At 63.4% G+C, this 12680-nt stretch overlaps 1 protein-coding gene across 2 annotated transcripts in view; it reads right to left on the minus strand.

Moving 5' to 3' along the window:
- NOTCH1 (notch receptor 1) overlaps window positions 1-12680 on the minus strand; it is a 44653-nt gene that overhangs the window by 16423 nt on the left and 15550 nt on the right. For both annotated transcript variants that reach the window (XM_072882989.1, XM_072882988.1), the window contains exons 3-12: window positions 8439-8701; window positions 7720-8058; window positions 4271-4393; window positions 3883-4116; window positions 3584-3739; window positions 3278-3463; window positions 2709-2822; window positions 2038-2151; window positions 751-984; window positions 309-419 (exon numbers count right to left, since the gene is read on the minus strand). In XM_072882989.1, coding sequence (XP_072739090.1) covers window positions 309-419; window positions 751-984; window positions 2038-2151; window positions 2709-2822; window positions 3278-3463; window positions 3584-3739; window positions 3883-4116; window positions 4271-4393; window positions 7720-8058; window positions 8439-8701 — 1874 coding nt within the window. The remainder of the gene's footprint in view (window positions 1-308; window positions 420-750; window positions 985-2037; window positions 2152-2708; window positions 2823-3277; window positions 3464-3583; window positions 3740-3882; window positions 4117-4270; window positions 4394-7719; window positions 8059-8438; window positions 8702-12680) is intronic.

Below are 12680 nucleotides of genomic sequence, written 5' to 3' on the forward strand. Positions count from 1 at the left end.
TGATACTCATGGGAGTGGGCGCAGTGGGAGTAGAATTCGCGGCACCAGACACCCCTTTGATTTCAGCCTGAGCCGGGGTCACCCTCCTGAACAAGCAGGAGCACTGGAGGGTGCAAAACCTCTGGCAAGTGGGATGGCAGCATCTCCCCTCCTCGCCGCAACCTCACCCCAGCTGCATGGGGCACCACCAGCTGCAGGCATCCCTGCACCGCCGCGGGCACAGGGGACACCCCAGGGCTCCCCGGCGCGAGGCTGGATCCAGACCAGGTCCCCAGGGTGCCACGGTGGCCGCCATGCCCTGCTCTCACCTGTGTACCCCGGCTCGCAGGTGCACTCGTAGCCGTTGATCTTGTCGATGCACTTGCCATAGTCGCAGGGGCTGCTAGCGCAGTCATCCAGGTTGATCTCGCAGTTGGGCCCTGGGGAGGAGAGTGGTGCCGTTAGGGGGTCCCCGGCCCCGCTGACGAGGCAAAACGAAGCCCGCTGGCACTGACCGCTGCTGCCACTCCACAACAAAGCGCCTCTGCTACAAGCGGCTCCCCGGCTCCTGGCTGGGGCACGGTTCCTGCGAGAGCCGGGCACCAAACTGGGAGAACTCGCCCTCCCCGAGGATGCCCCCGGCTGGCCCCAGTATCGGGGCGGCTGCTGGTGGCAGCCCAGGGCCAACCCGCCCAGGGACGGGGATGGGACCAGGGTGCCACGCGGCACGGCTGACCCGCGTGGACCCCCTAGGGGGTCCCTCCCGCTCACCCGTGGTCCCTTTGAGGCAGAGGCAGTTGTAGGCGTTGTTCCTGTCCTGGCAGGTCCCCCCATTTTTGCAGGGCTGGCTCTGGCACTCGTTGATGTTGATGTCGCAGCGGTGGCCCATGTAGCCAGGCTGGCAGATGCAGGTGAAGGCGGCGATGCTGTCCTTGCAGGTCCCATAGTGGCACGGGTCGGGGTCGCACTCATCGATGTCGATCTCGCAGTGAGTGCCCGAGAAACCTGCCACCAGTGGGAAGGACGCAGGGTCAGGACGGGGGACACGGGGTGAGGATGGGGGATACGGGGTCAGGATGGGGGACACTCCTTCCCACCCTGGCCAGGTGTGAGGCAGCGCACCGGGGTGGCTTGACCTGCCCACCCACCCTGCCGCGAGCCCCGGGACCCCCGTGAGCGGGGCGCAGGCAGGGGAGCGCCCTGGCGCGCCAGCAGCGGGGCTGGTCAGACCCCGGCTCGCGGGCTTTGTCCCGGGGCGCACAATGACCCGCATTAAGCCGCCTCGGCTCAGGAGCGGGGCCCCGCGCTCGCCCGCGGCTCGTCCCAGAGTGCGCGGGGGGGCCGGCCGCAGGCACCCCCGAATAATAACCTCCCCCCTCGGCATATCCTATTCTCCTGGCCGGCTCCCTCCCTGCCGGGTTTGGGGGTGGAGAGCTGAGGACAAAGTACAGCTTTGACTAGACCCCGCCAAGCCCACATAGCAGCTTTTCATCGGGGCTTGGCATTTGCAAGACACTAATTAGAGGCCATTCAGCTGGAAGATTTCTGGCGGGAGCTGCTCCACAAAAGAGCCACTGTTTGCCACCAGGGCTCAAGTCATCATTTTGTGCAACCGCTCCTTGGGTTTCGGTCGGCGAGCCCCCGCAGCCCTGCACCTTGCGTCCCCATAGAGGCAGCTTTATTCCTTCCTTCCTGCCTTCCCCCTTGCTGCTGCCCGCCGCTGAGGCGAGGAGCACGGCGGGACGGCGGCTGCCGGGCCACACCTAATGAGCGCCGGGCTCGTTACGCCCGGCTCTGGGGCTGGCGGGCGATGGGGCTCGACTCGCTCCGCTGACGCGTGGGACAGGGACAGTCCTGCCCCACGGGAGTCACATCAGCAGGGACCAACCCCGCTGCTGGGGAGTTCGGGGACACCCCCACGGCGGGTGCTTGGGGAGGTGGGCGCTTGTTAATAATTTGGCAACGTGGCTTTATGGCACATCGCGGGGCAGGAAGTGGCTTGTTCCTGCCCGGTGAGGCGGGACCCCCGGAGACCCCCGGGATGCGGGGACCCCTCACCTTCGGTGCACTCGCAGCTGTAGGTGTTGGGGCCGTCCACGCACTTGGCACCGTTCTTGCAGGGGGTGCTGGCGCACTCGTCGATGTCGAACTGGCACAGGTGCCCGTTGAAGCCTGGAAGAGAGCGAGAAGTCACGTCCCCGCACAGCGGCCGGACCCGCCAGCCTTCCCCCTGCCGCCGCCGGGTCCCCGCGTCCCGGCCGGGGCGCCGGGTTTCCATGGGGACCATTGAGAGCATCTTATTTACATCTCTAGAGGAGCAAAGTCTCTGAACTTCAAAACCTCCTTTCACAGATTAACCGTCTCCCCATTCTCCGCTCCACCCCGTGACTTTGACACCGCATTCAAAGCCGCTGGTGCAGCCCCCCCCACCCCGGCCCCCAGCCCTCCTTCCCAAAGAGAGGCCTTTTCAAGTGCAAAGCCGTGGGGTTTAATCCTCCTTCCCCTCTCCCATGGGCCTGACCTGGAGCAGCATCGCCTGCGCGGGGCTCAGCCCCTCACCGCCACAGGGGAACCCCGCACCAAAAGCACCGAGAGGTGCTCAGCCCCCTCTCCCCATTTTGGGGGGCTCCGAAATTTAAGGAGCCCATTTTCAGCTCCTTCCCGGCTCCAGCTGGGATGCATCACAGCTTTGTTTCCACCGTGATGGCAGTGGGACGGATGCCACGTACCAGTGGGGCACTCGCAGTGGAACTCATTGATCTTGTCGAGGCAGTTGCCGTTGTGCAGGCAGGGGCTGCTGGCGCACTCGTCCGTGTTGATCTCGCAGTAAATACCCTCGTAACCTGCGGAGAGACCCAGTGCACCGTCAGCACCGCGGCATGGGGCCGGCACAACGTGCAGGATGGGCTGGCTACGCCAGGGCACATTTGGTCCCCCCGTCTTTACAAAGGCAGCTCAGGAACTGTGTTACAGGTGGTGAGATGCGATGCACAAGCTGCTCCACGGTTGTCCACCATGGATCTCTGTGACCTTGGCTTGATCCGAACCAGCAAGGTTGGGAAAAGGAGTCCAGAGCAGGGCTGAAGGTACCCAACTCTCACCTCCCATCCCCCCACTGCTGCAGGAGACCGCACAATCTTTACCAAGCTCTTTCTTTTCGGTGCTGTCCCCGGGCACATACGCCTCCCATGGCTCCTCACCCAAACCAACACCGAGCTGAAGCTCAGGGGCACCCGGAGCCCTCCCGCCGCCCGCACCCAGCACCGGGGCAGGGGTCTGTGCCCACCACCCCACCCACCAGGCATGCAGATGCACTGGAACTCCCCGATCTGGTCCAGGCAGGTGGCATCGTTCTGGCAGGGGTTGGAGAGGCACTCATTGACATCGATCTCGCAGCGAGGACCCGAGTAGCCCTGCAGGCACTGGCACTGGAAGGACCCCTGGGTGTTGATGCATTTCCCTGCATGCTCGCAAGGGTTGGCTCCTGCAACACACAAGCGCGGCTCAGAGGACACGTTCCCGGCTGCATGTGAGCTCCCGGCTGCACCGGTGCTTTCCCCAGCTGCTCCTCTGCCACTCGTGCGAGCTCAGCCCCGGCGCTCACCCAGCGAGCACTCGTCCACGTCCTGGTTGCAGGCTGGGCCCATGTACCCCGAAGGACACGTGCAGATGGCTTTGCCGTTGACAGGGTTGGTGTCACAGTTGGAGCCCTCATTGCATGGGTTGCTGATGCAGGCGTCATCGAGGTGGCACAGCAAACCTGGGCGGCAAAAGGCAGGTGCACGTCAAGGGTGATGGTCACACAAGTCACCATGCACCGAGACCTCAGCTAGGAGCCAGGGGACATGCAGGGAGCTGCCACCCTCCACTGCGAGCAGGGGGTAAGATGGGATGGGGCCTCACCTGTGCGGCCATGGGGACACTCGCAGTAGAAGGAGGCGACCCGGTCGTGGCAGGTGGCCCCGTGGAAGCAGGCGGCCATGGCGCAGTCGTCGATGTTCTCACTGCAGTCCTCGCCCGTCCAGCCGTTGACGCAGACGCAGTTGTAGCCGCCGTGGTTATTGTGGCAGGTGCCCCCGTTCTGGCAGGCGTTGGGCATCAGCTGGCACTCGTCCACGTCCTCAGTGCAGTACTGACCTGCCAGGGGACGGGGCACCTGCATGAGGCTGGCACTGCCCAGCTCCTGCAGGCTCCATGAGCGTCACTGTGAAGCAGGACAGCTCTCCCCACCTGGACCCCGGCACCCCCCGGGGCAGCCCCGTGCCACCCTCGCTGCCGGTGACGGTGTTACCTGTCCACTCGGGTGGGCACTGGCAGTTGTAGGTGTTGACGCCGTCCACGCAGGTGCCCCCATTCTTGCAGTTGTTGCCCGGACAGTCATTGATGTTCTCCTCACAGTTCTGGCCCGTGAACCCTGCGCGGAGGAGATGTCTGCCATGATGCCAACTGACCAACCGGCTGTGCCACTGCCTCAGCCCCCCGCCACCCCCCTGCCGATGGCAGATTGCTCGTTACCGGGTGCCGAGCGTGCGCCAGGCGCTCCCAGCCCAGCTTTGAAGCCAGCCACCCGGTTTCAGCCCCGGCCCCCTCCCGCTTCTGCTGGGGCCTGGTTCTGCTGCGCAGAGCCAGAATGGGGCCTGCCAGGGCACCATTGCCGGAGCCTGGGAAGCGGCGGCGGCTTCCTCCATGCAGGGCAGACGGGGCGTCCCCGGCGCAGGGCTCGCCTGCCAAAGCCCCCGGCTCTGGAGACGCTCGCCCCGAGCGGCAGAGGATCCGGCTCAGCGGCAAGCTGGGATGAACCGGGGCTGCTCCCATGAAGGCTTGCGGCACCCGGTGCTGAATCACCGACTTTTAATTTCAGATGTAAAGAGCCTCATCAGCAGTGCTTCCCCCGGAGGGGGATCCAAGTCCCTGGCAGGGTGAACCACCGCCCCACGCGGTGCTGCGCTAATCCCAGCCCGCCTCTCCTGCGGTGAGCCCAGCTGCTCGGGTTTACGTTATCGCCTCCACCTGATAGCGCGGCACGCATGGAAACCGCGCCGCCCCCGGCCTCTCCCCGTGGCGTCTGCAGCAGAAATGAAACGGCCAGGCCCTTCTCAGGGCATCTGCCAAGCCACCCCATCCCCCTCCAACTGCCACTTGGGTTAAGAGCTGCATTTACTGTAAGACCCCCCCAAAGCCGCCAACCCAGCCACCGTCAGGCGTCAGCCTTCCCAGGTGCTCGGGGTCGGGACGGCGATGCCAGCCCGCGGCAGCTCCCCGCGGTGCCAGCGTGCACCTGCAGCTCCCCCAAACTCCCCAAGGCGTTCTGCAGGCCCAGACCAGGCTGCTCGCCCGCGCAGGCAGCTCACAGCGTCACCTCCGCCTCCACGGGGAAGGGACCCGGGTGCCCAGGCTCATCCTCTGTGGGACCCCAGACCCTGGCCCAGCTGGGGGTCTTCCCCTCGCTCTCCCCGAAAGGTCGTGTTTTTCTCTCCCCCGTAGCCTCCGCCCCATCGCACGAGGAGCACCGACAGCTATTTACGATTGTTGGTAGGAGTCCAAAGCAGGTAACATTGATTTGCACCTCATTTTTAAGTAGCTGGGCTGAGACTGAACAGCAGTAACTGGCAATGTCCTAGATACGAGGATTAACTCATTTTGAACCATCCGAATGAGTAATTAGTACTGCAATTACTTTAAACTCAGGGTTACATTCTACAGCGATGGCATGATAAAACAGCTGAGATTAGTTTAACTTGAAGAAACCCGGTACAGCCAGGCCTCTCTGGGAATGAAAAGGGGACATTGTTTCAGGTCTGCTGCGCTGCATACCAGCGTATCAATCACCCTCTTATCATGAGAAACAGCCCCCGGTCTCTCCTGCCTCCGTCCGAAGCCGACGCAGCTCCTGCAGCGAGCCATGGCGGAGGTGCTGAGGGACCCCCCGTCCCCCCGGAGCAGGGGCTGTGCCGTGCCACCCCACGGGAGGCAAACCAGCTCGTGCAGCATGCAAATCTCCTGGAAGCGGCCCACGAAGCCGCAGCTGGGCGTGAAAGCGCCGATCCCCCCCCGCAGCAGGGATGCTCCCCTAGGGCCATACCTCACCCCGACTTGCCCAACGCTTGGGCTGCTCCGGGGAAAGTGCTTCATCAGCAGAACGGCAGGGCAGGGCCAGCGCCGCTCCTCCTGCCCCCTCCACCTGCCCATCCCTGTGGCAATGCCGCTCCGCCGGGCCAGGGCTCAGAGCTGCTCCCGTGGAGCATCGCCCCTGGCTGCACCAGCTTGTCCTGGAAGGAAAGGCCTCCTTCCCTAGCACTGCTCACCCGGTCGGCCCCACCACCTCGCTGCCCCTAAGGACAGGAGCTTTGCTCCAGCCTGGGTGAGCCAGCCTGGAGGGGAAGCAGGAGATCCTGCAGGGCCCTGTGTATTTTGGGTGGTTAACGAGTCTCCTGAGTTATTGCAGACGAAAGCTTTGGGAAGGGGATTGAACCTCTGAGCCTGTGTCAGAGATCAAGAGAAGATCCCCCGTGCTGCCCCGCAGGGATCGCGCATCTTCCCCCGGCACCAGGCTGGGCTGCCGGCAGGATGCGGGTACGTCTGTGCCGGCTGGCAGACCCCATCCCCACCCCGATGCCACGTCCCCAGCAGCGGTGGGGCAGGAGCTACAGCGGAGGGCGGCTGGAGCTCCCCGCGGTGATGCCGAGCATGGCCCAGGGTGCAGAGCAGAGAAGCCGCCTACCCCTTGCCCTGCCCCAGCCCCTGCGGGGCTACGGGCAGCCAGAGGAGATCAAAGCAATCCCACGAGAGACTTCTCAGGCAGCTTAGCGCTGCCCACAGCTTCCTTCCAAGGGAGAGGGCAGATGCGTCCCCTCCATGTCTGCTGCAGCCGGCCAGCATGGCTGGCTCGGGTGAGAAATGGCACTCGCCCCCCCGGCAAACACAGCCTGGTCCGAGTGTGGGGCTGCACCGGGCGGCAGCAGGGCTCTGGGCTGTGCCGGCTGCCTGCTGGCAGGAAGCTCTGCTATTTCATTTCTCCAGCCAGCGTGGGGCCGGGGGGAGCGCGGGGCCGGGGGGAGCGCGGGGCCGCGCTCAGCCCCTTCCGCTCCCGGCCCCAGTCGCCCCGCAGACCGCTGCCCGAGGGCAGAAGCGAAAGGGCTTGCTGGGGTCAGGGGGCCCTTTCACAGCTGCTTCTCTTTCCCCCGGCATGCAGGGTGCCAAGCTCCCTTGCAGGGTGCTGAGCTCCTGGGACAGCCCCCGCTGGGCCCCCTCCTGCAAGAGCCCTTCATTTCAGAGGCTGTAATTCAGCTGGGCTGCTCCGGCGCTTGCCGGAGGGAGCAGCAGCGAGCACGGAGAGAGTCTCCCTTCCCCAGCTCCGTTCGCACTCGGAAACTTTCCAAAATAGCTATTCCGGGCTAATTATTCCATTCTGGAAGTGGATTAAGCTAAAGCGGAAAAAGGCACTCTTATTCTGGAATATGAGCATCCGCACAGGGGCCTCTGCTGAAACAGTTCTTTTGGAAGAGCTATTTTGGTGAATCACCAAGTATAAAAAGCCCCCAGATGACCTCTCCTCTTCGGGCATCGCTGCCCGAAGTCTTCCCAAGTGCAGGTGGCACAGCGAGCCCACAGCCCCTCGTTTTTGTCCCTCCCAGAGCCGTAACTCGGGGGAAGATCGGGCACTACTTGTTTAGGGCGGCAAAGGGGCCACAAGAGGATCCCCTATCCCCGTCCCCCCCCCCCCGCAGAGGCAGCCCCTACCTGGCAGGCACGTGCAGTCGTAGGTGGTGTCTCCGATCTGGCGGCACGTCCCCCCGTTCTGGCAGGGCGAGGGGTTGCAGGGCACGTAGAGGTGCTCGCAGTTCTGCCCGGTGTACGCTGGCTTGCAGGAGCACTGGTAGGTGCCCACCTCGTTCGTGCAGCTCCCGCCGTTCTTGCAGATGGGCGGCGAGATGTTGCACTCGTTCACGTCCTGCTTGCAGTTGGCCCCGTGGAAGCTGCTGGTGCACCGGCAGATGTAGTGGGCTTCGAAGGGGACGCACTGGCCCCCGTTGGCACAGGGGTTGGAGGCACAGGGGTCGGCCTGCTGGCAGGTTTTGCCTGAGGAGGGCAGGGAGGGAGGATGAGGATGCAAGCCACAGCTCAGGCATTCGGTGGGAACGATCTTTGTGCTGGGGTGCAGACCCGGCTCTGGGACTGTGTTAATGGGGGGGTGCAACTAATTCCTCCCACCTCTGCCCCTGTAAAACCCTCACCCGTGCAGGAGGCTTGCAGCTCACCCAGCCAGGGACCCTCCCAAGCCCCTGCTCAGGTTTGCAGACCCTGCTCCTTTTCCCCAGCACCGGAGCAAGCCGAAATCAGAGGCAGCACCCTTCTCCGTCCGCAGGGGTCTTCCAGGAGCAATCCCCGGCGTAGGCTGCCCCTCTCCCTGCCCCATCCACGTCACCGTGTCCCCACGCTGCGCGGCGGCACCGCCTCACCTGACCACCCCGGCGGGCACCGGCACTTGTACTCGCTGAGCGTCAGCAGGTCGCAGGTGCCCCCGTTGCGGCAGGGGTTGCTGAGGCAGACGTTGTCGCGGGGCGTCAGGCAGAGCTCGTCGGTGAAGCCCACGCGGCAGGTGCAGGTGTAGTCCACGGTGCTGCCGCGCACCACCGGGGTGCAGGTGCCGGCGTTCTTGCAGGGGGAACTCAGGCAGGGGTTGGGCAGCTGGCACCGCTCGCCCACGTGGGCACCGCTACACCTGGCAGGGGCGAGAGATGCCGTCAGCGGGATCGGCCCCGAGGGGCTGGGGACATCCAGCCACCCCAGGGACCGGCTCCGGGAACGCCTCCCCCAGCCCGACCCCGCGCTGCATCCCGGCGCGTCGGGTTTGGCAATTGCAAGGCTCTGCCCTGGCCACGCTGGGCTGAGAAGAGGAAGATGAAAGAGGTGCCGGGAACAAAGGCGTCCTCCATCGAGGAGCCTGCACCGACTTGCAAAACCGCAGCCTCCAGTGCTGACGTCCCGCTTCTCATCGCAACATGCTTTTTTTGCCCCCCCCCCCGTTACTGAAGAGGAAACCGAGACACAGGGGGGGATGTGGTGGAGGCGGGAGGGGCACCCCATACCTGCACCCAACCCAGGGCACCTACAGACCCTGAAGGAGAGGAAACCCTGCAGTGGCCCACGGGGCTGAGCAGCACGGGGATAGCCCTGTGCCCCTGCCTGCACCAGGGTCCCCGCTCCATCAGGGTGATTTTTCTCCTCCCTCCATCCTCAGAAATCACTCAAACATGACCAAACACGGGCTCAGCGTTGGCTGGTAGCAGGTGGGACACGTTCCTGCTCCTCGCAGCTGGCTGAGATCTTCCCCCATGACAAACCCTGCACAAGGAGGGACGAGTGGCCCCCGCTGCCGCGTCTCTCTGCGTAGGGGGCCCTGAGAAAAGGCTCCCTGACGTGGCTACCGGCTCGACCATCTGTCACCGTTGGCCAACAGGGCTGGAGCAACTGCCTGCTGCAGGACCGGGGCAGAGGACGGGGACACGACGCAAGGACAAATCCCGGAGAGGCTGGGCAGGACACAGGGCCGGCAAAGGACCCCACAGAGCGGGGAGCTGCCCCCCGGGAAAGGGAGAACAGAGCAAAGCTGTGCACAGAGAGACCGAGGGCACTCAACATCCGATGAAGATCCTGGGGACAAGGCCCTTCGGCACCTCCCCAGCACAAACCCTCCTGTGCAGCATCTCTTGCATCGCGTCTGCAACACGAGATGCCACGCGTTTTGTCCCCAACCAGCTCTGCTCACATTACACCGCTTCCAAAGGGGGATTTTCTGCCCTGGCTGGGCTGCGCCGAGCAGCCGTCGCAAGTAGGGCATGGGAGGAGCGAGACGATGCTGGCACGCTGCTGTCCCACGCTGCGGTGGCAATGCCACCGCAGCAGAGCAGGGCACGCCACGCTCAGCTCATGCTGGGCTGCCGGCTGCTATCAGAAGCCTTGAGAGCAGAAATAAATCTGGGGGCAGTTGCATGCATTGCCGCGAGCTCAGGGTAAGGCAACCTCCGCGGGAGGGGATGGCCAGGGAAGACGACAGCACCCGGGCACTGGGGGACCGTGGTCCCCGCTGTGCTTTGGCAAGTCGGGGCCCAGGGCACCCACCACGTGCTCGCACCTGTCACCACCCGAGCTGGTGGGACCTTGCGTCCCCGACCCTCGTGCGTGGCCTCCAAGGCTCCCGCGGCAGGCAGTCCCCCTGGGGCGAGCAGGGAGGGTCCCGGGGAGCGCTGCAGCCCTGCGGAGCACTCACCTGCAAACCCCACCGGCCTGCAAACCCCAAAACAAGACCGTGGGGCTCCTCCGGTGAAGCACAGCCAGCAAACCCCCACCCACAGCCAGCCCCAGCCCGGAGCCGCTGTGCTCTGCCATGCCGTGCCGGCGGCAGGACCACGTTTCAGCCCCACTCCCCCTCTCCTCTTCCCCTATTTTTTTTTTTTTAACCCAATTCTGATTTCATTGTTGGGGATTGTGTGAGAATTTGTCAGGATTCGGAGACATTTTGAGTTAATGAGACAGCATTATCCAGGCCAAATGAAAAAGAAAATGTGTATAATAATAAATCAGGGCATCTGCTCGGCACACAAAGGGCGTCGGGGAGCAGGTGTGCATCCTAATGAGGCAGAGCAGCTGCCGGCGCCCGCGGCCGATGCCCGGCTCGCTGGCGGCTCCAAGCCTGGGTGCCACGGCCGCGGGGCAACGGCGCTTCTGGGTGGCTGCGCCACGGCCCCGCGCGGGGGAACGCGAGGGCTGGGGCCGCGGCCGCCTGAGAGGAGCCATTGTGCGGGGCCCGGGCAGCCGGTGCAGGCACGCCACCGGCAAACCGCTCAAGTGTGCAGTCATCTGTTAAAAGCACCGCTCTCCCCCGCCTCCCCGCACCACACACGCTTTTTTTCTTAAAACAATCCTCCGGGCTCTCGCGGCGGCTGGCAGACAGGGAAGCGTCATGAGATTCTCCAATGGGAGAAAAAGGCGGAAAAGAAAAAAAAAAAAACGAATAAGAAAAAAAAAAATTGATGCTGGACAAAGAGCCCCGGGGGCAGCGCGGGAACCGCCGAGCGCGCGGGAACCGCCACGGCGCGGGCTTCGGCTCATGGCAGTGCTGCCATGGGCAGCTGGGACGGGGAGGCGACGCTCTGCATCCCAGGCCGAGCCGGGCGGCCAGAGGGACTGTCACTGGGGTTGGGGTTCCTGCACCGCGGGGCTTAAATGAGGCCGGGACGAGGGGCACGGAGCCGAAAGCCCTCCCACCCAATTAGTTTTCGGACCGTTTCCAATTTCAGTGCAGGCAAGTGGTGGTTTGAGCTCACGGATGGAAGCCGGAGCAGAGCCCAGCCCGAGCCTGGGCATGGTTATTAGTCAGGAGGTTAATTAGTTATCAGAGGAACTCCCCGGGGGGGCAGCCCCTGCCTGAAGGCACAGGGGGCTTGGGGCCACAGGCAGTGCCCGGGCTGGGGGCTGCCTGTGCCAGGCTGGGCTGCCTGGGTGCTTCCCAGGCTTTTGCTTCAGGAAACCCCTGAAGTTTCATGGAGTTTGCAGATTTTTTTAAAATAGCTTTCTATTTGTTTGTTTTAAGAGCTGGTTTATGGACGCAATCAGCTCAAGAAGTGAGGAGGGTGCGGCAGACGCCGGGGAAGGGCTCGGCACAGGTCTGCCCCGGCCAGAAGGGGCTGAGCTGAGCGATGGGCACGCGTGGGCAGGCGGGACTGGGGTACGCTCATGCATCACATTTCTCCTTCCTGCAAGGGGGGTATTTCCAGCCACTGAGAAGTGCCGGTGAAGCAACTCCTCAGAAAAAAAGCGATACAACACAGGCACCCTTAAAATCCGGTAGTCACTACTATAACCCACGGAGGAGCTTGCATCGCGCAGAGCGGAGCTGCGCAGCACAGACCCACTGCGGATGCCTGGTGATTCCCAAATCACAACCACAGCCGTGGCGGGGACGGGGACAGCCCTCACATACCTATTGCACACACTGCACCAGCTCAGGGAGCCCTCTCAAATTCCTTCCACGTTTTCTAAGTCATCTCAGTTTCTTTTCAAGGTTTCAGAGCAAAAGGTCTCTGACAGAAGGGATATCACTATCATGATAGCGATACCACTGCTCAGCAAGAGTACGAAACAAGGACACTGGACGCTCCTCTGCTCACACATGGCAGCGCCTGGGACATGCCCACGGGCAGCCTCGCACCCAGCGGCTCCGACACCGCTCCTGCATCACCTGTAGAAGTTTCTGCACAGAAACGCTATTCCTGCCCACGTTTGCAACAGCAAGTCCGAGACTAGGCAGGGAAGAGCGTGGCTGTGGACTGAAGCCACGGGATGAACTTCGCTGTTTCCTCCCCGTGTGGGTCCCGGAGCTCACTCACCGCCGGAGACTCTCGAGCTGCATTTAAAAGCCCAATGACTGCAACAGCTTTAGAGAGTCCTGGCTGCAGAGGAAAGCCTGGAGACAAGCTTTGCATGCAAAGCAAGAGATCAAAAACCAGGTGAAGAATAAGGCCAGCCCAAGACGTAGTTATTTTTCAGCTCTCCCAGGTCTGGAAAGTCTGGATTCAGCAGAGCCAGGTTCAGCTCCCAGCCGTGCTGCAACCTCATCATGTGTCCACCTACTTCTCCAGGGGCTAAAAACCTCTCCTGAAGTTCAGCCCAGGGAGCTAAGCTTTATTTTCTGTAAAAAA

The sequence above is a fragment of the Ciconia boyciana genome, chromosome 18 (genome assembly GCF_034638445.1).
Source record: "Ciconia boyciana chromosome 18, ASM3463844v1, whole genome shotgun sequence".
NCBI classification, from domain to species: domain Eukaryota; kingdom Metazoa; phylum Chordata; class Aves; order Ciconiiformes; family Ciconiidae; genus Ciconia; species Ciconia boyciana.